Raw genomic sequence first — 27,653 nt, 5'->3', positions numbered from 1 at the left:
TATTTTAAACGTTGACAGTGTCGCTTATATTTAATCTCTGTTAAAACATAAGTATAAGAGTTTGGAATAATATCAAGTACCTACCTGTTAAATGTTTCCTGCGCCTGTACGCAATTAAAAATCCTAGCTTAAAAATAATCATTTTCAAATTGCAAAATAAAAATCCATATCATTATGACCAAAAACATATACAAATTTTATTTTCCCTTATAGTAAAGCGCGACGCAACTATAAATTAACTATAACATTTTTGTGTGTCTATAGTTTACTGTAACAATTTGTGGTATTTAAAACTGAAAACATTTTTTGTTTGTTTGTTGCTCTTTTAAATCAGTAGATTGATGTTAGTAAAAAAACAATAAAATCAAATCTGAAACAATAAACTTAAATAATTATTAAAAAAAAAAACTAACAAAAAATTTGCAACAAAATCAGATTTATACAAAACATGCTTATGATTAATTATTAAACTTAAATTATACTTAGCATTGAATTATTTTCTTTAACATTTCTCTATTGTAGTTTTCGACTAATCTTAAATTATTTGTAGTATTTCTTGTTTTCTTTTTCAAACTGAAACTAAAGATTCTGTGTGCATTGTTCGATTAGGGCAGTTATGTATAAGTACAAAAAAAAAAAAAATCATTTAAAATTTAAAAAAAAAAATTAGGAACTCTCTTTTTGTGTTCTTGACTCTTTAACGTTGTTTTTTTGTTCACATACTCTCGAGAAATTATAGAAAACCTTAAAAATTTGCTATCAATATTTAACTTAAGAAAATCAACAAACGTTTATTAAACTATGGAACTAAAACAAGCCCAAATAGTTTTCTCTTTTGATGAATTCTACAATAGAGACTTTAAAATGGCAAATATAAAAATTAAAAAAAAAAAATATGTTACTAATAAGCAGTTGCTCCTATTACTGAACGTATTTGTTCAAATGATAACCAAAATGCTAAAGACCATGGTGCCATGCGTATCCAACATGGTAAAAAACCTTTATACATTGAAAGAAGGCCTTCAGATTTTATTGTTTTTGTTAAACAGTCCACTGCTCCATTGTAGAGCTTTCCTCTGAAAATAAAAAAAAAGAAAATAAAATAAAATAAATAGAAAAAAAAAAATAAACAAACGAAATTTAAATAAAAAATAAAAAAGAAAGGTCGTCAGCATCTCCACTTAATAAAATAATTCCAAGAAATTTTCAAATGCGTACATATGTGTTGTCAATCGATTAACCGAAAACGTTTCCTCGTCTCAGGTGGCGCAACCAAGTGGAAGGGGTCTTCAATCAACTTGGCGTGCGAAACTGGAAACAGCGAGGTAAGGATAGAGCTGTTTGGCGAAGCTTGTTGGTTTAGGCCCAAACCCACAGCCGCCTTACGGCGCACGGTTGTCCAAAATGACTTATCTCGTTGCAAAAATCATAACTTTTGAACGGATTGAGTTAGCGGTACAATTTTTTTTTTTATTTGAAGGACATTTCTAGGGCTGTTATACCAATGAATTTCAATAAAATTATTTCACAGGGTGTTTCGGAATCATCGGCCAAAAACAGATTTTCTTTAAAAAAAAAGTTTAAATTAAAATTGGTATGCCATTTTGTAGAAATCACTAATCCACATTTAAAAACAAAATTTCAAAAAAATACAACGTCACGTTTTCGAAAATTTTATTTTTCAAAAAAAAATTTCAAAATTTTTTTAAAAATCCAAAAATTATTTTTTTTGAAATTTTATTTTTGGCTTATATTTGAGTTATATAAGTGCTTCTTCACAAAAAGTTTCGTTGAAATCGAATAAGCCGTTTTGGAGAATATCGGATTTGAAAAAAAACGGTTTTATGGCAGGTACCGTAAAAAATCCATTCGGTTCCATTCATTAAGCCGAATAGGGTATGTGTACCAATCAATTGTTGATTCAAAATAAAAATATTTAGCTGCGCATGCTTGCGCACTGCCGAGATTTTGTACTTTGAAAAAAAATGAAGGCAGAAGGAACAGATTTTCTTTAAAAAAAATGTTTAAATTAAAATTGGTATGCCATTTTGTAGAAATCACTAATCCACATCTAAAAACAAAATTTCAAAAAAATACAATGTCCCGTTTTCGAAAATTTTATTTTTCAAAAAAAAATTTCAAAATTTTTTTAAAAATCCAAAAATTATTTTTTTTGAAATTTTATTTTTGGCTTATATTTGAGTTATATAAGTGCTTCTTCAAAAAAAGTTTCGTTGAAATCGAATAAGCCGTTTCGGAGAATATCGGATTTAAAAAAAACCGTTCTATGGCAGGTACCGTTAATAATGATTTTCCAAAAAAATTTTTTTCATTAGAAGATAGACCTTGTTTTCAAACTTACATTTGAATTTTTTAAACAAAATCGTTGGAGCCGTTTTTGAGCAATTACAGCTTTACTGAAATTGGTGTATGACAAGTACCGTTATTTTTGGCCCAAAAAAATTAATTCCAAAAACACCTCTGGAGGGTCTCCAAAAAATGCTACATACCAAATTTGAAGTCAATCGGTCCATCCGTTTAGGATGTAGATCCTTATACAGACAGAAAGACAGACGGACTTCCGGGACCAACTTTTTTGGCATTCTCTATAATCGTAATATCATGGAAAAGTGTAATCTGAACTTTTTTTAGATGTGAATTAGTGATTTCTACAAAATGGCATACCAATTTTAATTTAAATATTTTTTTTTTAAGAAAATCGGTTTTCGGCCGATGATTCCTAAACACCCTGTAAAACAATTTTCTTGAAATTCATTGGTGTAACAGCCCTGGAAATTTCCTTCAAATTAAAAAAAAAACTGTACCGCTACCTCAATCCGTTCAAAAGTTATGATTTTTGCAACGAGATAAGTCATTTTGGACAACAGTGCGGCGTCGCATGGTCACCCTAAGTAATAGGGTGGGTCAAAAAAATCGAAATTAATTTTTTTGGTTTGGTACTCCAAAAAATCGATTGCTAGACACCTCTAGAATATACACACCAAATATGAACTCTTTATATTAATGGGAAGGTCCTCCGCTTCGAAATTTTCCATTTTTACATCAAGCTTCAACTAAAAAAAAATCATTTTTTTATTAATTGACTTTTTAGCAAATTTCTTTGCATATTCTTGTAGGAAATTGAATGCTCTACAAAAAAGGCCTTTTACACTTTTTTCGTTTATCTTACCGTTTAATACATATTTGAGGTCCAAAAATCGAAAAAATCTTTAAAAATTCGTTTTTTGTTCTTAATTTCGTAACAAATTGAAAAATTATAATCATCAAACGCGCAAGACATATTCTTGTAGGAAATTGATTACTCCACAAAAAAGGTCTTATTAATTTTTTTCATTAATCTTACCATTCTAAAGATATTAGAGGTCAAAGTAAAAAAAAATTATAAAAACATTTTTTACTTTTAAAAATTTTCCAGTTCACTGAAAAATTATTATTTTCAAATTAGCAAGATATATTCTTGTAGAGGCTTAAACGTTCTACAAATAATTCCTTGACATCAAATTGATTGCTTTAACCGTTTAGAAGATATTCGAATCCAAACCAATGCCCACTAATTTCAATAGTTTTCTTATGACCCGCATGCATTGTGATTTGGATACGAATATCTTCTAAACGGTTAAAGCAATCAATTTGATGTCAAGGAATTATTTGTAGAACGTTTAAGCCTCTACAAGAATATATCTTGCTAATTTGAAAATAATAATTTTTCAGTGAACTGGAAAATTTTTAAAAGTAAAAAATTTTTTTATAATTTTTTTTAACTTTGACCTCGAATATCTTTAGAATGGTAAGATTAATGAAAAAAATTAATAAGACCTTTTTTGTGGAGTAATCAATTTCCTACAAGAATATGTCTTGCGCGTTTGATGATTATAATTTTTCAATTTGTTACGAAATTAAGAACAAAAAACGAATTTTTAAAGATTTTTTCGATTTTTGGACCTCAAATATGTATTAAACGGTAAGATAAACGAAAAAAGTGTAAAAGGCCTTTTTTGTAGAGCATTCAATTGCCTACAAGAATATGCAAAGAAATTTGCTAAAAAGTCAATTAATAAAAAAATGATTTTTTTTTAGTTGAAGCTTGATGTAAAAATGGAAAATTGCGAAGCGGAGGACCTTCCCATTAATATAAAGAGTTCATATTTGATGTGTATATTCTAGAGGTGTCTAGCAATCGATTTTTTGGAGTACCAAATCAAAAAAATTAATTTCGATTTTTTTGACCCACCCTACTAAGTAAGTATGTATATAAGTGTTAGATTACGTCATGGGATTTGTATTTTGTTAAACAACCTCTAACCTCTTGGTATGAATCTTAAATCTTTGCAGGACTGATTTAATATTTTTTTTTGCTTGCAACTGTGGAACATAAGTTACTATCGCTATTCATAATACGCAATTATGATATTCATTATATTATATTGCATAATTTAATAATCCGATTAAAAATTCCTGTACCTGAGCTTTTCGATTGCAACGCTGTTTTTTCTAAGTTTGCTCTCATAAAACTGTTTTTTTTTTTCCAGCTTTATTTAATTCTGCGTATTTAGTCCATTGATTCTAATATTTTAAATATTTCCATGTGTGAGTGCTTCTGGTTCCTCTACTCAACTCAGGACTTAATTATTTACTTCATCTGGCACCAAATTAACGATTTAAAAATCATTCAGAATGCTTTTAATGATTAACATAACAGCAAAAAAATGTACTCTTTTTTTGGAATTGAACGTTTTTAGTTCAGGAAAAATGAGGAGACAGCTACATTCTCGAAAAGACCTAAGTTGCGGAATAGGACAAAACGTCATAAAAAATAAAACAGAAGTGAAGAGAAGGTTCAAAGAACACAGTTGTATTTAGTAAAACTTCTGCCACAAAGACGAAGATTTCCCAAACAATATTGTGGGACTTGCGGTCATAAAAACTGCACCATATTAAAAGTTATTGTATTTTTTCAACTTTTTTTTCAAAGACATTTAAGTATCCTATAGAAGTTTTTATGTAGCGAAATAGAAAATATCCTTCAAAAAATTTGAAACAAAATCGTTGAATTTTCGACGAAAAGCGAACAATTCAACTTGATTAAACGGGGACAGAATTGTTCAGTAGGTTGCGTCGTGATCCTTTTGAAAAAGATCTAACCAAATTATAAGGGATTATACACTCCTGATCGCAAAATCGAATAAGACCTTATCGTTTTTCATTCATTAACCAAGATGACCCATTAAAACAAATGAGTAACTAAGAGTGAAATCTGTTAACAATATAAGTTTTATTTGCATTTCACATCACAATGAAACTAATCTTTTAAGCAAAACAAAAGAATTAAAAAAAAGAGATTGTTTAATAAATTAAATTAAAAAAAATAAAACATTCGTTTACTATTTCCATGCAAATCTAACAAAATAGTGTTTAATTTTTTTTAAAGCAGGTCGCTTCTTTTTTGTTCTTAAATTCTTAAGAGTCATAATGTTTTAAGTCTTAAAAACTTGTATTTTTTTGTCCCCATTTAATGGGCAGAACCACAATTAAAGCATTACACTAGTCCAAAATATACACGTAACATAATACCTTATGCTTATTCGATAATTACACAATAATAAAAATAACTATTTTGTATATTTGTACAATCATTGCTTATGCTTATAATTATGCTTATAATAATAATTATTTTTTTGTTTTTTTATTTTGTTGTTGTAATCAATTTTGAGGATGTGCTTTGTTTTTGGGTTGGTCGAGGCGGCTATATGTTTTTTGTTTTTAGTTTTTTTCTGGTGAACACAACTATAATTTAGTATAAAGAAGCTCCAAGAACTTTGCGTATTTGTTCAAATGTTAACCAAAACGATAATGACCAAGGTGCCATTCGCATCCAGCAGGGTAAAAGTCCTTTGTAGAGCGCGGCAAAACCTTCCTTTTTAACTGTTTGACTAAAACAATCCACAGGTCCTTTGTACAGGAGTCCTCTGGAAAATAACGATTGGTTTTTGGAATTTTAGTTTCAATATTAATTTGAGCTTTGATAAAAACACAAAATTATGAAACAAAAGAAAAATAGCAAATGAAAAGTGCCTCAAGAAGATGAAAATTAAAATGAGGCGAATCTACGAACATTTAAAAGAAATTTAGAAAGTTTGAAATAACTAAAAATACTAAGAATGATAAAATTGATAGTACAAGCAAATGAAATTAGTTATGTTCAAGAAGCGCATTCGTTTAAGAAACAAAATCAGCTTATGAGAACTTTGCTTAATAGCATATTTCCACTACAGTTCAAATTAGATTCGATCTTTTTTTTTCTCACAAAATTACAAATATTTATACATTGGCAATAATAATGTTAAAAAAATATTTTTGAAATAAAATGATGAAGTTGAGGTTTTTTTTGAAGCTAGAGAACAATTAAACCATCTTGAATAAAACATTAAAAAAAAAAATGTGGCAAAATTAAGATAAATTTATTGAAAAATTGGATGTTTGGAGTTTTATTATATACGTTTTTATTTTTAGGGCTAACTTCCCAGATTAATGATATGTTTCTTTCTTCATGTCAAAATTACCGTTAAAGAGGGGAAAATAAATAACATGAACATCGAAAATTTAATTTTTCGAAATTTTTACGGTTCTTTTTTTATCTAAAAACTTGGAAAAAAATGTTTCCAATCTTAACTTCCATATGGATCGGCTTAAAGTTCGATACGACCCCTTCCACGCTGGCATATCGAACTTTGAATGGAAAAGGATCTTTTTATTTTAAACCATCAATATCTCAACAACCGCTGATTGCACAGGAAAATTAAGAAGGGTTTTGAAATCTTGAATAAATTTCTTTTTTTGGTGGCTTTTTTGATAATCAGGCGCTTAGTTGGAAATATCGAGAATGTTGATTGTGACTTTTATAGTTTAATATGCCCAAAAACCCTACAAAGTTTCGATTCAATCCATCAAGTCATTTTTTGTTTGTTTTGTTTTATCGATCGAATTTTTGGCAGGATCACCATTTTGACCTAAAATGATCATACATTTTTAACGAAAAATTGGTGAAAATGTCATAAATTCAAATATTGCTTGAAATTGTTCCATGGGCAAGCATACACTTCTAAAATTTAAAATTTATTTTTTCATAGTGGTTAGCTCATCAAAAAACTTTGTGGAGTTTAAATTGTGTTTTTTTTTTTTCAAAAAATCTTTTTTTTTTTTATATATCTTTGATATGTTATGTTTCTGTTATTTTTTGTAGTGGTCAGTAAATTACGAATGATAAACAGCAAAATGGTTGAGTTGAAAACTAAAATTGCATGTTCAAATTATTATAAGACACCAAACAAGTTTACTCTATGATTGCAGTGTTGCAACTTGCAAGTGCATATAAATCTCAATTCTTATACATGTGAAACACTACTAGTATCGATAACATAGTGTACAATTTTATCTCACTTGTTTCAGGAGAATAGCATGACTAAACCAAATCGTATACATACTTCAGTAAAAACTCTTCTATCTAATACCATGGGTTGTACCATCGTATATCGTCTGTTGCTAAAGTTGTTCGGTTTCAAGGCCACGTATTACAACATTTATGTATAAAAAAAACTATGTATGGCAATATCTAGTTTTGGCGACTATCCCAAATTCAATTATTTTGCATTTCACTATGTTACAACAAAGTTTGTTTATAAACTTTTCACTATTTGAGGTAGCCGCAACTCAATTTGCGCACGCGTTTGTTGACTTCCTACAAAAACAAAAATGTTTGAATAAACGGAAGTAAATAATTATTGATTCCGAAAGTGTATTACTACTGAATCATCTTCTAGTCGTTTACATTTACAATTGAATCTAAACATATAAATAAATAAACACTCCCACTTTTATTAACCTTATGCTAACAAGTCAAGGTCGAAATAGAATGTCGATTGGGAAAGAATAAGAAAATAATAAAAAGTGAATCTGGCAATCGACCAAAAATTACTTCATACAAAATTGTCGTCATAAATATTGATTTTAAACATTACGTCTAGACAGCAAGACATATTTATGTAACTACGATTTATTTTAAGAGAACCAAACAATTTGAAAAAAAATATATATTTAAATATTTGCACAGCTGAACCTTCCAATAAAGCAAATATGATATACCCAAACAAAAATGTATTAGCGTCTAATTTAAATTACCATGAAATGATCAAATTGAAGAAACTACTTGTGCATATAATTGTTTAAAACTTACCTTCCTTTTTCATCTGTAGGTTGATTCATTATTCTTGTTTTTATCACATCGGCTGGTGTGCCCATTATTGCTGCAACAAAACCAGCCCCAAAGGACGATAATATATGTACTGGCCTGCTATCTGGCATATTAAGTTTCTTCATAAGCGTTTGTTTAATTGTATCATAAGCTGTGAGATCACCTATAAAGTCACAAATCTCACTATTAATACATTTTTTCTTACAAAAAAATCTTCAATTTTACCTAAATTAACTAACGCAGCACGTTGCATATTAGGTACACTTCCCTTCCATAGTCCACTGACACCACCACGCTTAAGAATTTGCATAAAAGCGTCTGCGGCACTCTTAACCCTCGGTTTCTCACCCATCAAACGACGTTTGCCTTCCATTTGGATTTGTACTTTGACTAGATCGGCCGGCGATGCTAGCCATTGTGCTACACAGCCAGCAAATATACCACAAATTGCTGACTTCCAAATAGGTACCACTTCATGGGATGTGTAACCCTTGGCCAATTCCTTTCGCAGGTAATCGTAGAATGTTATTCGAACTCCACTGAAAATATAATCTGATTACTATCTTAAATTTATAAAATTAAATTAATCTAGTATAAAGTTAAACAGATACTTTTATTTTATATAAAATGTGTTATAATATTATTTCAAGAAATTATGTTGATAAGAGCATTTTTTTTTTGAACCAATATTTTAAAATATTTTTCTCCTAGAAGAAATTTCAAGCAATTTTCGATTGCTAGGATTACAGGACATCTGGTAAAGAAAACAACTCCTCGGTACTTAACTGAGCTAAGCAATTTGACACTATTGTTTTGATAAGGATTTCGGATAAACACACGAATACCCAATTTTCAATGCACCAATAAAAAAGGAATCACCATACTTACAAATTAAGACCAACTAGCAGCACAGAATCTGTATGTATAAAAATTAATGAAGTTTAACGTAGCATGGAACGTGATAAGAGCCATTATATCAACGCACCCGCTTTAGAAGCAGAAGTGTTAACAAAGCATTTAAAGGCCAAAGCGTTAAAGGATATAAGTGCATTGAATATTTGGTTCAATACCAAACGACGCAGTTTTAAGTGCGATGAACTGTCATTCCAGAATTTCTGAATTCAAATCTAGCCTCCACCACCCAGAATTTTTGTGTGAGTATCATTGCCACGGGAAAGTGTATCTTTTCTTAGTCGTTTAGACCAGGCGGTAAATTGTAGGTCCCTTCCATTCTCAGAAGATATCTACATTCTACACGTATAAATGAATGGTTGACCACGGCCATGACCGTGGAATTGTAGTGTCAAAAATGTATACACCTATATTTGTTTAATATTTTTTCAGTTTTGAATGATTTAAAAAAGGCGTTTAACTGACTCAAAAGAGAATTATTTACACTAGTAAAAATAATGTATGATTCACGAAAATTGCACATCCTGTATAATAAATTGTTGTCAGAAAGTTCGAAGTCAAATTTGGGTACAGACAATATTATTTCTGTTGAAAATAAAAGGTTGCGCAGCACCGAAGTCAACGCAAATGGAAAAAAAACCACAAATCTTAGATTTCGGCAAAAAAAAAAATAGGCAAACACAGATTAAATGCTGTTATTAACTATAGTGGAAGCCTATCATAGACTACGTCAAACATTGGCTATCGACAGGTTTAACTTTAAGGTAGTGAAATGTTTTAGCTGTAAACTCGACAATAGCTTTTATACAAAAATCAAGCGTAATATACCTATTGCTAACAGCTGATTCTTTGAAGAATAAGGTACTTTTCAAGGTGACGCTTTATAAAATATTAAGAACCCAAGTTCTATTGTACTTTACAGAACATAAGCTCTTTGGTTGAGCTGACAATTTCGTCAACACTTTTTAAAATGAAGATCATATGGAGGTCTCACAGCTGTACCGGACCAAGTAAAAAAAAAAAAATACAAAAATCTAAATCTGGTGCATGAATCTTATGGTGAATATTTTTTTTCGAAAAAATGCCAATTTGAATCGAAACACTTTTGGATCAAACTAATGACAGACCTTAGTAGAGTCAAATCTTGCGCAGATTTTGGCACTATATTTGGTTTTTAAAAAATTTTTTTACTTGGTCCGTTTCAGCTTTGAAACCTCCATATCTCCGAATTCACTTTTTGTGACTTGGTTCACTTCAGCTTTGAGCCCTCCATATGTTCTGCGAGTTATGTTCTGATTTGCATTTGGACTGATTTGGACCAATTAGGTTGACGAGGGCCTCCAAAAATTTTAAATGCAAAATTAGATACGACTAGTGGGAGATCGAGTTGGCTTGAAGAGACGCTGGAAAACTTTTCATACTCACGATAGCCCTTATTAACTTCTTTGTAGTAATTCCTAGTTAGTTAATGTCTTTGGACTTTGTGTTATACTTATTGTTGCAGCTGCTTAGACCAGCAAGAAAAAGAAATGGTCTTCCATTTTCTATCCTGCCTTTGCTAGGAGAGAGCACTTTCTCTCTGTGGAGTGAATTCTTTAATGTCATAGATAAAATCTCAGAATCAAAGATCAAAGACTTGATCTCGTTTCTCAATGCAACAAAGTGGATTTAGGACTGCCCTTTTTAAAACCAATTTAAAATTTGTTTACTTTTACTTTTATTTTAATATAAAAGTCCAAAAGCAACAGTGGCACTTTGGTACAATAAAAAAGATATTGGATTTTCTGGCCATAAGGGCTGTCGTAATTTGAAAACGTGATATCCGGATTTTCGCAGACAGTCAATCCGACTTTAACTCACTGAACTTTGTTTTCATAAAATCAACTCCTACTTTAAAGGTGTCAAAAGAACACAGTAATCTCTATTCTTTATCATTTTATTAAAAACTCTGATTGGTTTAAATAGCTAGAAATGTTGTAGCAATCTATTGTAGTATCACAAATGGACATATATACTTAATTGGCCTAAGTGAGTTAACAATTTTCCTGATAGTAACCTGTATCTTAAACTACAACCTTACTTAAAATATTGCAAATTAATTAAAAGTATTGAGAAAAAAACCAACAAACCTGTAGACAACATGTCTGTATAAAGCTGGCGTAACTCCCTGCCAGAGTTTCATGTAACCTTCCTCTCGAACTATGCCAGCTGCCGTTGCCATCATTCCTCGATACTGCAACTGTAGGTAATTTGTTTGTTTTTTAACTTATTAAAGGTGGTTTGCCATTGAAAGACTATCTCATTATTCAATTGTACAAGAGACTCATTCATTCAACAGAGACATTCTCCAATTTACCTTTGATTTTGACGAAGTAGTTGCAGCTTCACCTTGAATCTGTAACCGTGTTTTTGTCAGATCCAATGGATATGTAACAAGTTCAGCTATAGAAGCGGCAAATACCGATACAATGTACGTGCAAGCAACAGAATCCACAAATCGATATTTGCTTAGCGTTTGATCGGGTTTTGTGGAAACGGTTGCAATTGCCTCGTGCAATTGATGACGCGGCATTGTCTTAAAACAAAAAAGGATACAATTTTTTAAAAGATTCTAAAAACATACAAAAAAAACCTTACGGAAAAGTGAGAAATCCCAAAATTTGGAGTCTTGAGAAATGAAATAAAACGAGAAATTTCGCTACTAATTCACTTGTCCTCAACTGGGCATAGTTCCTTTGTCTTCTCTCCCACAACGTCGACAACAACGACAATGACAACGACCATGTACCAACAATAAGTTGATCACGAGATCAAGAAAATAATGTTTCTGTGTTTTTCCACCAACCGACCGACCGACCGCCTGCTTCTGGCTTCTCTGTGATCAACAATCGAGAAAACGGAAGTTATATAACCAACTTTCAAGGAACCAAACTACCAAAAAATAAATTGTCATTTGTGTTTGGTTGAAATTAAACAAAAAAAAAAAAAAAAGTGAAAAAGAAAAGAAAAAACCTTTTTATAAATAGAATCGAGTTGTGCAAATAGTTTTTTTTGGCAAAGTTTATTGTCTAATTAGAATTAAAGTAGACAATAATTTTTTTTTTAACAAAAATAGACAGAAGTTATTATTTACTTTAAATTCTTCTTATTGTTAAAGTAATAAATTTTGTTAAAAAAAAAAAAAAATATTTCCAAAGGTTAAGTGGTTGATTAGACAAAAGTGCATGTCTAGATAACAACTTATTTAAGGTGATTAGAATAGATTAGATTTTATTTACATTTTGTTGTATTTAACTTTAAATTGTTAGTATATTAGAGAATATATTTTTTACCTTTAAATGAGAAGTAGTGTTGAACTAAATAATACAAAAAAAACACAACACTCTATTTGCCAAAGTGGATTTTTTTTTAACCGAAATGAAATATAACAACAAAAAATATTTTGACAGTTTGCTGGCTGGTTTTGAAACATTGAACTGATTTTTTGGTTCTATGTTTTTTTTTTGTAAGTAGAATGAAAGAGTTCAGTGCTTTTATGGAGGAAAAATATGAAATTGTATTCAGCAAGCAAGGCGAATTATTAAAAAAAAAATTGTGTCGGATGTTTTTGTTTCTAAAAGGATTTTATTATGGAATTTCAATATTTTTCTTGAAGAAAAAAGTCATTAGTTCTTAATTTTCAATAGTTTAAACTGATTCTTTCATTTTTGCAATTAAGTTATTTCGAATTCGATTAAAAAAAAAATCGAATTAAAAACGATCTCAATACGTTTTACGTGTATGTAGTAAACATTGGGCCGAGCATACTTTAATGAACGAAAAATCGATTTCAGATCGATTTTTTTTTTAAAGGAATTCGACATTAGATTTATCCATTTTGACAACTTCTTTTTGGTTGCGATTTAATTCAAATTAAAGAGTAATGGTCAAAACAGGCGTGCAGTTTTTTCCCTGCAGCAAAATAAAATGACACGGGCTCTTATGGGAGAAAAAATCTGCATGCAGCGCAGAGCTGCATCATATGTCTCTATTTCTAAATTCCATGCCAAGTTTCAACAAAAATACAAAATACTCGCTATTTGGCATTACTGATATTGGCAGTTGACACAATCAATCATTCATAAATTCAACTAAAGTTCGTTTTGATTTTCTTAAAATGGAAGAAAAAAAAACATAACCATCTTCCCGACAAACAATTTTGGTTCTATAAAGCTTTACAGATGCAATTGATGCTTCTGTAAAGCATTATAGAAGCAAAATTTTGGTTCTATAAAGCTTTACAGATGCAATTGATGCTTCTGTAAAGCATTATAGAAGCAAAATTGTTAGCAGGGTTGTTTTGTTTTATAAATTCAATTATTTCTTCCATTTTAACCGCTTATAATCCATTTTTATCGTTTTCTTACAAAAAAAAAAATTATAAAAAATATCAAGGTTATCAATTTTTTTTTTTTTTGATAGAAATTAGCATCCATAATTTAAAAGTGATGCACTTGTATTTAGGGCCCAACCCATAGAATCCGTCACGTGCGTTACGTCGAAGTTTACAACTGACAGCCCGATAAAATACACACGTTCTTATAAGAACCGACCCATACATGACGGACTTGACGGATGCATTTAATGGGTCGGTTCTCATCCTGACAAACAATTTTGGTTCTATAAAGCTTTACAGATGCAATTGTTGCTTCTGTAAAGCATTATAGAAGCACAATTGTTAGTAGGGATAAGAACGTGCGTATTTTATCAAGCTGTCAGTTAAATCCGTCGACGTAACGGATGCGACGGATTCTATGGGTTGGGCCCTTTTTGGGTGCAGCGCTGCAAGCAGGCTGTCACACCAACGACGACCGACGAAAAAAAACATGGCCGACGCTTTTTTGCACGATTTTTGTTTTTATATTTTAAAGGCTGTCCTACAATTGCTCTTTTTTTCACAAAAAAAAAATTAAAGAAACATTTGATAGGAAAAAAAATTCGAAAAACTGGGGTCGAATCACGGCACACGATTACGATCATACTTTAACTTATTGACTACCTATTGCTGTTTCTATTTAATCAGTAGAAAAAGATAGTTACATATAGTGACCATACGTTATCGAACGTATGCCGTGATTCGGCCCCGAATTCCCAAAAAATATTGTGTTTTTTGTGGGGGGGGGGGGGGGGGGGTATGGGGTTTAACCCCCCCGAAATTTTTTTTTCCGGAAAATCAAAAGATATAGTATAAACAAATACAAGTCTAATATTTGCAGTACTAAATGGTTTGTTTGTGTATTTTAGTAATTTAATTACCTAGCTGAAAATCTCCCTAAAAGTCTTTACCAATTTCATATCGTTAAAGAAGCTGTCGATGAAGTTTTTATAAGGAAAAAAAAACAATTTTGTGGTCCATTACAACGTTTGGTAAGGGATTTGTCAAAAAACTAGTTTTTAACTCTTTGATCATTTCCTAAAGCACTATGTAAACACCTTAAAATGTTCTTTTAAAGCCTGAACTACATCAAAACACAAAGTCAAAAAAGTACAAAAAAGTAAACACGATGTTTTTTCTTCTTCCCCCTAGTAACTTGTTTGTACATATATCTCTCTTTCATTTAAAAAAAGTATTCGATTCAAAAAGCTTGAACAAGACCAAGCTTTCAATTTTCACAAAGTTTTAAAAACATATACACTCAAACAATATTTTATATCCTTTCCGTAAGGTAGCTCTTCGATCACATAGTTCCTGTCATTTTGCGAAAAAAGCTCTTTTGACAAACAATTGAAATTTCAAATACAGTCGATTCCCTATAAGTCGTACTTCATTTAGGTAAAATTTTCCTCTAACTCAAATTTTTTAACCGTTTTTAATGGAACCGCCTGCAACAAAAAGATTAAATAGATTCCTGTTAGTCGAATTTCCCTCTAACTCGAACCAATTTTCGTGTCTTGTGACAATTCGACTTAGATGGAGTTGACTGTAATTTGTTTATTTTTTCAATTTTTTTTTATTTGAAATTTCAAAACTTCAAAAACAAAAGAGCTTTTTTAGTTAATTTTTTTCCAATAGATGTCAGGTAAATATATACATGTGATTTTTATATTTTGAGCTTTTTTTAGTTTTTGTACTTTTTTGACTTTGTGTTTTGATGTAGTTCAGGCTTTAAGAACCCTTTAAAAAACACAAGTATTTCTACAAGGTTTTTGGTGTCGAGACTAAACTATACTTTTTCAAAGGGTTGCTGAATCCGAATCCGAAGACAAAAATATTCGATCACATCTCGTTTTTGAAATATTACCGTTAAATCTATTTAAGTCTTTCCGACATCTTATCCTTTTATTTCAGAGAGTACCTATGTAAAATATTTCGTTATATTTTTAGCTTTCTATTATCAAATTGTTTCAAATTAGAAAATTAGCTCATGCCAAACAACTTGGATTATTTAAAATTTTTAATTTTAAGTATTCCCGATTTAATTTAGAACTAAATAGAATATATCAATTTTTTGCTACAAAATTTCTGTGGGAGAAAAATTTCATTTTCAATGTTTTTATATATAAAATTGTGCTAAATAATTTTTTGTATAAAGCCTAATAATGGTTTAAATTTATTTCTTCAAACAAATTTTCTTCCTCGCTAACGCTCGCAATTTATATCAAACAACTTATCACTCCTTGTACCAATTTAAACTAGAGATGCCGCCTAATATTCGGCCATTTTATATTCGGTACATTCTTAAATTCTTCTACGGTAAGCAGAGCTATTTTAAACTTTTAACTAAAAACAAAAAAGTACATATGTACTTCGAAATGTTTAAACTCTATGTCGCGTGCTCATATGGAGACCAAAACGCTTGGTTTTTACCATTTTGGACAAAACCTTTTCACAATAGAAGTATGAATTTTTATAAAATCTTTAACATATCAAAATGTTCAAACATTATTTCGTCATATTTTTCAATGAGAAATAGGCGTTTTTTCATATAAAAAAATTGTCAAAATTTATTTATGATTAGCTTTTTGAAAAAAATCAAGCTTTTTTTGGAAATAAAAAAAAAATACATTTTAACACAAAATTTCATCAATGACTTTTAATTACACAAGATTTTTACCTTAGTCGGTAAAAATCTGTTTTCGAACCTCATCACACACTTCTTATCTTTTGTGGTTTAATCGATCTTTTCCTTTTTGTGTACCTTAGTTTTCTGTTCATATTCATATTATTTGCGCAGTACCTAATAGAAATTTTCTTATTAATAACACGGTGCGACACTGAAAATACACCCGAGATATAACATAGTGTAGGCTGTTCGTATGGTCGAATAATGCATAAAAATATTTTTGTTATATTTTTGGAACCCTCCATTTTTTTTTTATTTACAAAAAACCATTTTTACAGACCTTACGATGTAATCTATCAATATTTCAGTCATTTTTCTAACTACTCTCAATATGTTATATGTTTTTGGAAAGAAGATTTCCAGACCTTTTGAATGATGTATAGAAGTCTATTGTTTAAACAAATTAAGTGTAGGTTTTTATCCCACAAATCTTGTAAAAGTGATTTTTTTCCCAATTTTTTCCACTTTACCCAATTTTTTTTGCAAAATAAAACAAACAAAAAAATAAAGTAAGGTTATATTCTGAAAGAATATACATTTAGGCACAAATTGGCGTATTTTTTTTATTAAATTTGATCAAAACTGCGGAATCTATGCTATTTTTTCGTAAATAGAAAATGTGGCTTTTCATGATGTGAATTGCAAGGTGCACAATAGGGTGTTCGTTATTTTAAAATAATAAGATTTTCTATTCTCCTAGGATCTTAAATGGTTGGAAATAAACTAAAAAAAATATTCTCCAAGTTTCAAGTCTCTAACTTAATTCTAACCCGTGCCGCCAAGCGGTTGAAGTTTCTTATGGGAATAACATGGGGTTTCTTGGACCTTGTTCGATCAATTTTAAATTCCAGCCAAACCATTCGTTCAAAAAACTTAAAACTTTACAGACTCAAATTTAATAAGTGTAGCTATCATGTGAACATTTTTCAGATTTTTAGTTGTTATAATTTTAGAGATTTAGCTTGGTAAAAAAAGTCATTTTTTCAGACTTTTTCAAAAATCGCTTTTTACACGTTTAATGCCAAAAATTAAAAAAAACTTACATTTTTAATTACAAATAAGCATAGCATGTATATTTAAAATGCAAATTCAATTCATAGTTATATAAAAAATTTGTTGTGTATTCATTCTTCAAGTCACATCGATATTCAAAAAACGTGTTCCCGATTTAAGAAAAAGTACTGTAGTAAATAAATAAAAAACTAGTTAATTATATAACTTTGAATTAAATATAAATTTTAAATATACATACTACGCTTATTTGTGAATAAAAATGTATGTTTTTTAATTTTTTGACATTAAACGGGTAAAAAGCCATTTTTGAAAAAGTCTGAAAAAATGACTTTTTTTACCAAGCTAAATCTCTAAAATTATAACAATTAAAAATCTGAAAAATTTTCACATGATAGCTACACTTATTAAATTTAAGTCTGTAATGTTTTAAGTTTTTTGAACGAATGGTTTGGCTGGAATTTAAAATTGATCGAACAAGGTCCAAGAAACCCCATGTTATTCCCATAAGAAACTTCAACCGCTTGGCGGCACGGGTTAGAATTAAGTTAGAGACTTGAAACTTGGAGAATATTTTTTTTAGTTTATTTCCAACCATTTAAGATCCTAGGAGAATAGAAAATCTTATTATTTTAAAATAACGAACACCCTATTGTGCACCTTGCAATTCACATCATGAAAAGCCACATTTTCTATTTACGAAAAAATAGCATAGATTCCGCAGTTTTGATCAAATTCAATAAAAAAATACGCCAATTTGTGCCTAAATGTATATTCTTTCAAAATATAACCTTACTTTATTTTTTTGTTTGTTTTATTTTGCAAAAAAAATTGGGTAAAGTGGAAAAAATTGGGAAAAAAATCACTTTTACAAGATTTGTGGGATAAAAACCTACACTTAATTTGTTTAAACAATAGACTTCTATACATCATTCAAAAGGTCTGGAAATCTTCTTTCCAAAAACATATAACATATTGAGAGTAGTTAGAAAAATGACTAAAATATTGATAGATTACATCGTAAGGTCTGTAAAAATGGTTTTTTGTAAATAAAAAAAAAATGGAGGGTTCCAAAAATATAACAAAAATATTTTTATGCATTATTCGACCATACGAACAGCCTACACTATGTTATTTCTCGGGTGTATTTTTTTTTTTTTATTTTGTAGCACAGTGTAATAATTGTTTAAGTTTTTCTGTAGAAAAAAATGTCACGCATACGCCACGTTGTCCCATTTGATATCTTTACTATAGCTGTTTACATAAGTTCAGTATTCGTACATTGCCCTCGCACACAAAAATAAACTATGCAACATAAAGAGTGAAATAAAGTTATCTAAAAAATGGTCTTTCATGACAAATTAATTGTTGTACATATTTTCTAAGTTTTTGATTTAAAATTTTTGATTTAAAAATAAAAAAAAAAATAAACCACTCGAAGGCCCCGGCGAGATTCGAACTCACGATCTCCTGTTTACTAGACAGGCGCTTTAACCAACTAAGCCACGGCGCCGACGTTGCGTCTATTTGTCCAAAAGGTTACAATTCTTGTCATAGAAAAATAGAAAAGAAATTTAGTGTTTTCATGAACCATGATGACGTGATCTATTTTAGAGAAATATCAGCTACTGACTTCCAAAAAGGAGGAGGTATTCAATTTGTCTGTATTTTTTTTTATGTTTGTTACTTCATAACTTTGGACGGAGTGAACCAATTTTGATAATTCTTTCTGTATTGGAAAGCTGGTGCCTGCAGTGTGGTCAGTTTTGGCCATAAGAACTATTAGAAAAACCATAAAGCCTAGTTTTGATCCATGGAAGTCGGTTTTGTTTTTTGATAAAAATGATTATCATTTTTTCTGATAATGAAATTTATTTTAGGAACCTTTTAACATAATTTCATATATCATTGAAAAGATGTTGATGAGTGTATTTTTACTTTTTTTGTGGGAAAAATCTAAAAATCTTCTTGTACTGAAAACAGTATTGAAAAATTCAATTTTGACAAAATTGATGATGTTTGAAAAGATATATCTTGGAAACCATTGGCTTCTAGCCCGTGATCGAGTCTGAGAAATATTGGATTGAAAGACCTAAAGTCAACAATAATACTACTGAAAAATCGGGTGTTTTTTTTTTTTGTTTGGATTTCTGCCAACTTGGGTTTGACACTTGAGGCCGAAAACTTAAGGTCTTCATTGGGTCATATAACTATAAACCACTGTGCAAAAGCTCAGAACGTGAATTTCTGCAAGTAAATTTCTCTATTTGAGAATAATTTACCAATTTTTAGTGGCAATTACATGTCTATACTTATTCAATAGCCCTTTCTTAGAAACTTAACATAAATCAAACGGAGGGGTGTTTTTTATTCTAAAAGCCTTAAAGGGTAGTTATTCATGATATTCAAAGGAGGTTTAAAGAGTTCAAAGAAAAATGTGTGTATGTTTTTTTTTTCATCGGATTTTGTCATCTCTCATAAGATCAAAAGATGCTTCTGAATTATTTTTAACCAAGTACTCATATCGCCACAAGGCAAAATTTCGCAATGGTACTCTCTCTTCTATACCTACTATATGAATGCAGCATCAAGTGGAAAACATGACAAAAGATGAAAATAATGCTGGTTGCCATGGAATAAATCTCAAAAAATGAATCTAAATTCTGTCGACCACTCGATGATAGAGATTCATTTGCTTTGCTATTTTGTAAGTTTATTTTTTTTTAGTTTCTTTTATTTCGAAACTTTTTGACCGATATTTATGGCTGGGTTAGTGATAAAGTTTTTCAATTCCATATTTCGTTTATATAGAGATAATGTGTGGGTAGTTTAGTTCTATACACAATGCGAGGATGTGTTTTGTTCAAGACTCAAAAGTCGATACTCTTGATGCATTGATTTTTTGTACCCCAGAGGAGAATATGGTCCTCATTCTCACTCTATCCATGTCTGAACGAATGTACACGAGCCATATATGTCCTTTGGCACAATAAAAATGTGTCAATCAGTTCGATAATACATAATAATGAAAAAATAATGAAATCAACGCGATTGCACAAAATACTCGTATCTTGTCGAATGTATGTCAGACAATTGAAGTTGAATTGAAGGGCTCTTAATGTTTCATTACGCTTATAGAGAATAGATAGGTAAGTGCTTTTAAAAGGTTAAGTTGAAAGAAAAGATGTAAGAAAGAAAATATATTTTTATAACTTTATCACAGATACCGAAAAAGATTATTCTTGCGATACAGGTAGAATACATATTTCAAATTATATTAGAATAAAAACTAATCGGACTTGAGATAAATATCAAATATTACGGTTAAAAGGAGTGTAGAAAAAGTTGGTCTTACAATAATTCTGTCTGTGTTAACATGTGGGTCGATTTAATTCAAAAAAATTCTATATCTATGTTAATTAAAACCAACATTACGAGGTTTGAGAAATCCAAAAAGTGGTTTTCGTCATCAAGTCGGTATAGGAAGGTGCATCTGTACACATTTTCACCACTTCCTAATAAGGTCGGCGGATTTTCTTATAATTTGGTACAGTTGATTTTTATGGAATCCTGAAATTAGATTTTTTTTTTTTTTTGTTTTTAGTATCGAGTTAAGAAAGCTCACATGTAAAATTTTCAAGTTATTGCAATCTACCCGAAAATATAGCTCTAACGATTTTGATATGTGAATAATTTTTAAATAAGAATTTTTTTTTATTACTAAATACTATAACATTGCGTCCCATTTTGTGTTCATTTTTGACTTACTTGTTCAATTTTAATTAGTTTTTCTTAGGTGTTTATCTAGCCTGAATCAAAATTGATTAAAAATAATAATTAAATCAGAAATGGTATCGGAGCTATGAATACCAGAGTTATGAGCGATAAAGTTACGCAAAATCGAAGTTACGAAAAACCGAAGTTATGAAAGACCGAAGTTATGAAAGACCGAAGTTACGGAAAACCGAAGTTATGAAAAACCAGAGTTATGAACACCAAAGCTATGAAACGATGTTTTTGAACGTACCAAAAAGCTAGAGCGTATAGGTTGAGTAAAGGCAAGAAAAAAATTGTAAGGAACGGGGGTGTCTATTCCCCTCCGTTTAGCCGGGAGAGAGGATTCATAGTCGCGCATAACTCTGGTATTCATAACTTCGTCGGTTTCCCATTAAATCATTGCATTTTATAAAAAAAAAATTTGAATTAATTTTTCAAAATTCTAACATTGTTTTTTTTCAATTCTTGTTTTTTGATAAGTAGGTGGTATTGTGTTAATTAATTAGGACTACAAAATGGGATACAAATTTTATTTTTAAAGTTAAGCTATTCAATTTTTTTTTTTTTCAAAAAATTATTTACGTACTAAAAGAAAAACGGTTCTAATAATATTGAAGCTCTTACTACATACTTCTGTTGGAATTCAACATTGTTTGTCTTTTAAATCCGTTGAAGAACTAAAATTTAAGAAATTTAAACTCCAACACCTAGTTTTTAGTATTTGTCGAGATAAATGAAATGACTCCCTTACTCCCTACATTTTTTAAGGATAGAAGAGAGAATCAGATAAAATTTATCCATTTCCTTTTTTTGACGAAAAATCATGAAATTTGGTGCACTGAATTATATTAGTATGGAGAACTGCAATGGAACTGCAGAATATGCGTTTTAATGGAATTTACTTTTTCAAAACAGTATGTTTACAAAAAAATTTAGCTTAATTGATATTAAAAAGATATTCGATTATGAATTTAGGTATGAAATTTTTTCTTCAAAATTCTGTCGTTATTTAGGCCTTTTTCAGTACAAAATAAATTAGTTTTTAATACTGCGATTCTATTACACAGTTTTTAAATAATATTGTTATTATTTTTAAATATTTATGTAGTAAAAACCTTATTTTGAATAGATACAAAAAAAAAAAAACATTAAATTGTAATCAAAAATATTAAAAAATTGAGGCACCTTAATAATTATACATTTCTCTTTCTCTTGTTAATATTAAATCAAAGGCTCTCGGAAACTACGCTAGATTTTTTTTTTGGAAAAATGGCCAGCAAATTTTTCATAAGAACAAAGTCCTGGCTTTTTTGCCAGAAATTTTCTGTTTTTTTTTTCCATTTTCAAAATAGGAAAAAAAGCCTGAAAAATAAAAAATTAGAAAAAATGACAGAAAAAATCTAGTCTTTTTTTCATTAAGTAAAAAGAGCTCGAAAACTCTTTTTAGATTTTAATAACATAATTTAATGGAAAATTTGGCAAAATGTAACAAAAATTTTAAAAACAGATTTCTGGCTCTTGTTCCAATATGAAGATTGGAAATTAAGCCAGAATGTTTCATTTTTCTGGCCTTTTTGAAATAAAGTGTGTGAAAAACTGACAAAATTTGATCGGCATTTAGATTTTATAATCTCATTATGTACTCGTTGTTTGCGAATCAAATTGTAGAGACAATATCACCATTATTATATCACTTTCAGCAATGTTTTGTTTCATTTTAAAGAAATTAGAACGAAAATACTTTAAGTAATAATAAAAAATATTATTATAATAAACTAAAAACTAAAACTAAAAAATATATGTATGTATGTATATTTTTCAATAAATCTTGTATTATATTTAGTAATGTTCATTCAAGTTGCCTCACTTATAACCCAATTGAAATCTGTAGTAAAACCGCCATTATGAATTGAAATCTGTAGTAAAACCGCCATTATGAATTCTATGGCATGAATATGAATTCGCAGGTATTGCACCAAGATACTCTTTTTAAAACACTCTTCATCTCAGTCCTGTTGTGCATAGCGCAGGAGACCTTATATCCGTTGGAGCGACCAGGTTCAAGGTAATCTTTAAAGACTCGGAGACGTCAAACTGGGGATCATACTGAAAGGGAAAAACACTTTGGAAAATTTTTCGATAAACTTAGGGCCAATGAATCCAATCTCCAATTAGTTCAAAGTCGCTATTTAAAATGGGAAATTTTAAAATTTGTATGTGATTTAACAGCTTTTCAATTTTTAATGGCAAATAAATTGAGACAATTATTCAGTGAAAATAAAGAAAACAATTCAATTTTTTTCAATTTTTAGTGGCGAATAAATTTAGACATTTATTAAGGGAAAATAAAGAAAACAATTCAACGTTTTTAGGTTGAATTGAAAAATACACAAATTTTAGGAATAACCAAGACTTCCTGGTACTTAATTGTGAATAAAACTTCCTGCTGAATAGCAGCAAAAGGCTTAGTGAAATCTAATTCAATAACACTTCAATCATCAAACTTACTCCAAAATTTCCGCCCCTCCATCATAATGTGTAAATAAAACTTCCATCACAATGCTCTATTTTTCAAACGTCAATTTATTATTTGAATTGCAAATCCATTACTCTGATTACCATGATGATGATAATAGTAGTGATGGTAGAGTGTGCAAAAACTCGCCAATGTTTTTCTTTAAAAAATTGCTTGGAAAATATATACGAAAGAAAAGTTGTTGTAGTCGCAGTCTCCTTCAAGATGTTTTCACCGTCACATCGATTTAAATTTTTCCTATTAGTCTTATTGCCAATTCATACAACTTCAACTTCCTTCCAAATTAAGGATATTATCGAAAGAACATCAAAAGAAAAAGATGTATCAACAATTGCCTTCTTTGGGCGCATCTATGAATTGGAATTAGTTTTACTCGACGCAGCAGACACAAATATTCCAAGGATGGTTTTCACTGAGTCGTATGGTGAACTTTATTTTGCTGGCGACTTTAATAAGCATATCCTTGTGGTTGCCTGTATCAACCTTTGGCACAAGTCTATGTTGAATAGAATAGATATTGCCTTTCATGGTATTCATGCGGCTTCGAGGAGTGTATTTTTAGTTCCTGGCGAGAGATATAAGAATTTACAATATCTTTGGAGGCATTTTGAATGGTGCTGGGCAAGTGGCTTTGTTAACGTTGTTGTGGTTTTTTTGGTTACAAATGAAACATTTTCCTATACAAGATTTCCACAAATGAAGATTTTTCGTGGAACACTTGAGGACGAACTGTTTCCTGATCGATTTAATGATTTAATGGGATATCCAATTAGAAGTCCTTTGCAGTATGATCCACCAAGAGTTTACACTTATATAGACTTATGGGGTCATCATGTGATAACAGGATATTGTGCAGAACTATTTTTAGCATTTTTGGACCGATACAATGCAACTATGGAAGAAGTGCGAATCAATAACTCTACAGATTACAACATGCCGGGGATAGTGCACCTCATTAATCGAGGAAAGATTGATATTAGCATTCACACTTATATGGGAATTGGGGGAGTACGTTCAAGCTATCCTGTACGAATGATGCAATGGTGTATTCTGGTTCCTAGTCAAGGTGAAATCAAGGCGTATTGGTACTTTATAAGACCGTTTCAATTCCATTTGTGGTTAAGTTGTTTGGCAGCATTGATTGGAATTTCATGCTGCGTTGTTTTGGAAGAAAGATTGCGAGGAAGTCATTATGATTTTGGAAGATCATGTTGTAATATATTTCGATTTATGCTTTGTCTGCCAACTTGTGATTCTAGACCGTTTGCATTTCGTCGAGGCTTTAGACAAATTTTAATTTTTATGCTTGGCTTTATGCTAACTAATCTCTATCTGGCTTACTTGACAAGTTTCTTAGCTAAAATCATCTTAAAGCCACAAATTGAAACCCTTGCTGAGCTGGTTCAAAAAAACATAAGCATTTTAACATTGGATTTTGAAATTCCAATCCTTCTTAAGAACATGGGCCTGCCCAAAGGATTTGATCGACTTTTAACCCCGATTTCAGCGGCTGAAGTATCTCGACCAGAACATTTGATAAATAATAAAAGTCTAGCTTACACTGTTACCGATGATAAGGCTTTGTTTGTGTTAATGCAACAAATACATTTGAAACAACCGCTGTACACAATTGTCGATGAGTGTGTATCAACTATTCCGATTGGATTTTTGCTGGCCAAACAATCACCATTTGAAATTATTTTGAATCGTTTTATTTTGAGTGTTAGTCAAGCTGGATTGATATACAAATGGTTTAATGATATGTATTCAACAGGTCTTAAAGCGAGAATTTTAAAGGTTCTGCCATCAACTGGAAAACAGGCATTACCACTTACAATGGAACATTTTCAATTCGCCTGGATTGCATTGATTGGGGGGTTATTTTTGGCAACAATTTGTTTTGTTTTGGAAAATCTTATGGAAATGATAAGTCGGTTTAGATTAAGAGTTGTTGTTGTTCATCATTCAAATAATTAATAGAATTATTATTACAATTAATATGTGCCTTAAGTTAGAAGAAAAAAAAAATAATAAAAATCAATTTGTGTTAAATATTTTGTACCGTGCGTTATTTTGTGTTTTATCAGATTTTTGTTTGTCCTTTTTAGCGGGCCTGCGAAAGATAGTTGAGATCTTTCGGGATCCTTTCAATATCTTCTGTTCTGAGACGGACACCAACATTTTGAATCCAGAAAACCCAGAATTCCGAAAATTCAGAATCCCGGAACCTTAGAATACCGAAAATCCAGAATTCCAAAAAACCTAAAATTTCGAAAATAAAACATACCTATCAACATTCTTAAGACAACTTTTCATATGTTTTTTTTTTAAACAGTTTGAAAAATGTTACGTTCATTATTTCTGAAGGCTCAACATGAAATAAAGAACACTTTCAGCTTCGAGAAATGCTTTAAATCAGGAATATTTTTTCGAAATCCCGAAAAATGATGAGTAAATAAAAACTTTGCGAAATTTTTTCATTTAATACAAAATTTCGGGATCCCATTCCGGATTTTGGGTTATCGCAATTCTGTGTTTTCCTGATTTTGGGTTTTCTGGATTTTCGGTATTATAGACTTTCGGGATTCAGGAATTATGGGTTTTCGGAATTTTTGATTTTCGGTATTTTGGGTTTTCGGGGTTTCAAATTCTAACACATCGCGCAACGTAATAATTTGCCTAGTTCACAAAATTTCCAGTTTCGGCCCTCCTCACCATAAATCGTTACTTGAAATAAAGTATTTATGTATTATTTTTATTCGGATTCTTATTTCGGGTAATATCTTTCCAATTTTTAATTTACCTACATATTTTCATCGATTTTATTGACCTCATATTTTATTATATGCATTATGCAAATATACTAACGAAAAAAATGCAGACTTATCTTAATTCCACTATTTTCGCACAATATCCTTCATCTTCCATAATATGAACTGCAATTGACAGGACATAATTAAAAATCATAAAAACACACATAAAAAAACTCGAACACGAACACGAACTAAGAAGAATATAAAGCTTCTCAAGAAAATGACAGTAGAAGGCAAAAATATAATTCAATCACACACCACATTGACAATAATAGGTACGAGTACGACGAGTACACCTGTAGGTATAAAAATTAATTAACTTGCACAACACACCACTATTGTATAATATCCTCGAATGGTCTCTGTATGTGTGTTTCTTGGACTCAATGTAACAAAAGGTATGTAGTGTGATGTGTAAATGAATGTAAATCTAAAAATATATTCGAAGCCGCAATCGTGATTCTTCAAAGTTTTTTCTTGTTTTCATTTTCTTTTTCAATCAAAGAAAGAAAAGCTGAAGAAAACGTGTAATACAAAGCAAACAGATAGGTTGGGTACACTTGCTCTTCTTATGGCAGGTTTTGAAAATGACTATTTCGCAGTTTCAATCCAAGAGAGTTAAGTCCTTCGCACATGACAACGACCAAAGAATGAACGAATGAACGAACAAATGAAATCTAATGTATTTCTAATATAAAATTTTTAACAAAAACTGTTTTAAACTGTATAGCAAGCTAACTTAACCTGCCTGGTTCGATTGCCCAAGGTTTGCCCAGAATAGCCTAAGATTTCCTTAAAAATCACAAAACAAAATTTTTTTTTATTCAGTGTATAAATTGTTGGTTTTGCACTGTGGTTCGTTTGCTCAAACTTTGCGAAGGATAGGATATTTTCGTTATCCTACGCTTAATTTAAAAATTACACGGTGTAACACTCAAAATATACGCGGGCGGAGACCTATCAGGTTTTGTAGAGCTAGTCGCACTGAATACGAAACGGTATTTGAAAATCCCCTAACACCCCCAAAATCTGGAGTTACGGGCAAAAAACGGTTTTTTGGACCTTCATCCATTGAAAAAATTCTAGCTTCGACAATTTTTTACCCATTTTCGATTTTTTTACAGTTTCTGATAGAAGATAAATATACTTTTTTAACAATGTATAAAACATGTAACTCGGTTAAACCACTTAGAATTTATAAGCTGTCAAAGTTCAAAAATTCAATTTTTTTT

General features: G+C 30.3%; 2 protein-coding genes and 1 non-coding gene across 6 annotated transcripts; 1 reads left to right on the top strand and 2 right to left on the bottom strand.

Annotated features, from left to right (window-relative positions):
* Nucleotides 1–467: 467 nt before the first annotated feature.
* On the bottom strand, nucleotides 468–12,638 carry LOC129911229 (mitochondrial uncoupling protein 4). 4 transcript variants are annotated; one of them, XM_055988956.1, is made up of 7 exons: nucleotides 12,514–12,638; nucleotides 11,819–12,112; nucleotides 11,538–11,756; nucleotides 11,311–11,420; nucleotides 8,495–8,808; nucleotides 8,252–8,432; nucleotides 468–1,076 (listed from the first exon to the last, which is right to left on the bottom strand). In XM_055988956.1, exons 3-7 carry the CDS (start codon nucleotides 11,751–11,753, stop codon nucleotides 902–904), a joined length of 996 nt encoding a protein of 331 aa, XP_055844931.1. In that variant the 5' UTR covers nucleotides 11,754–11,756; nucleotides 11,819–12,112; nucleotides 12,514–12,638; the 3' UTR covers nucleotides 468–901. The 4 variants fall into 4 exon arrangements, with proteins under 4 accessions (XP_055844931.1, XP_055844930.1, XP_055844933.1 ...); XM_055988955.1 differs by lacking the exon at nucleotides 468–1,076 and adding an exon at nucleotides 5,275–5,987; XM_055988958.1 differs by lacking the exon at nucleotides 468–1,076 and adding an exon at nucleotides 5,275–5,987 and having other exon boundaries at nucleotides 11,819–12,056; nucleotides 12,514–12,632.
* Nucleotides 12,639–18,734: 6,096 nt separating this feature from the next.
* On the bottom strand, nucleotides 18,735–18,808 carry Trnat-agu (transfer RNA threonine (anticodon AGU)). Its single transcript has one exon. It is a non-coding gene; the product is annotated as a tRNA-Thr (tRNA).
* A 5,004-nt stretch (nucleotides 18,809–23,812) lies between these two features.
* LOC129909581 (uncharacterized) lies at nucleotides 23,813–25,585 on the top strand. The gene has a single exon (XM_055986655.1). The coding sequence runs from the start codon at nucleotides 23,813–23,815 to the stop codon at nucleotides 25,583–25,585; it is 1,773 nt and encodes a 590-aa protein (XP_055842630.1).
* Nucleotides 25,586–27,653: the final 2,068 nt, after the last annotated feature.

The sequence above is a fragment of the Episyrphus balteatus genome, chromosome 2 (assembly GCF_945859705.1).
Source record: "Episyrphus balteatus chromosome 2, idEpiBalt1.1, whole genome shotgun sequence".
NCBI classification, from domain to species: domain Eukaryota; kingdom Metazoa; phylum Arthropoda; class Insecta; order Diptera; family Syrphidae; genus Episyrphus; species Episyrphus balteatus.
This window is presented reverse-complemented; position numbering and strand designations above follow the sequence as displayed.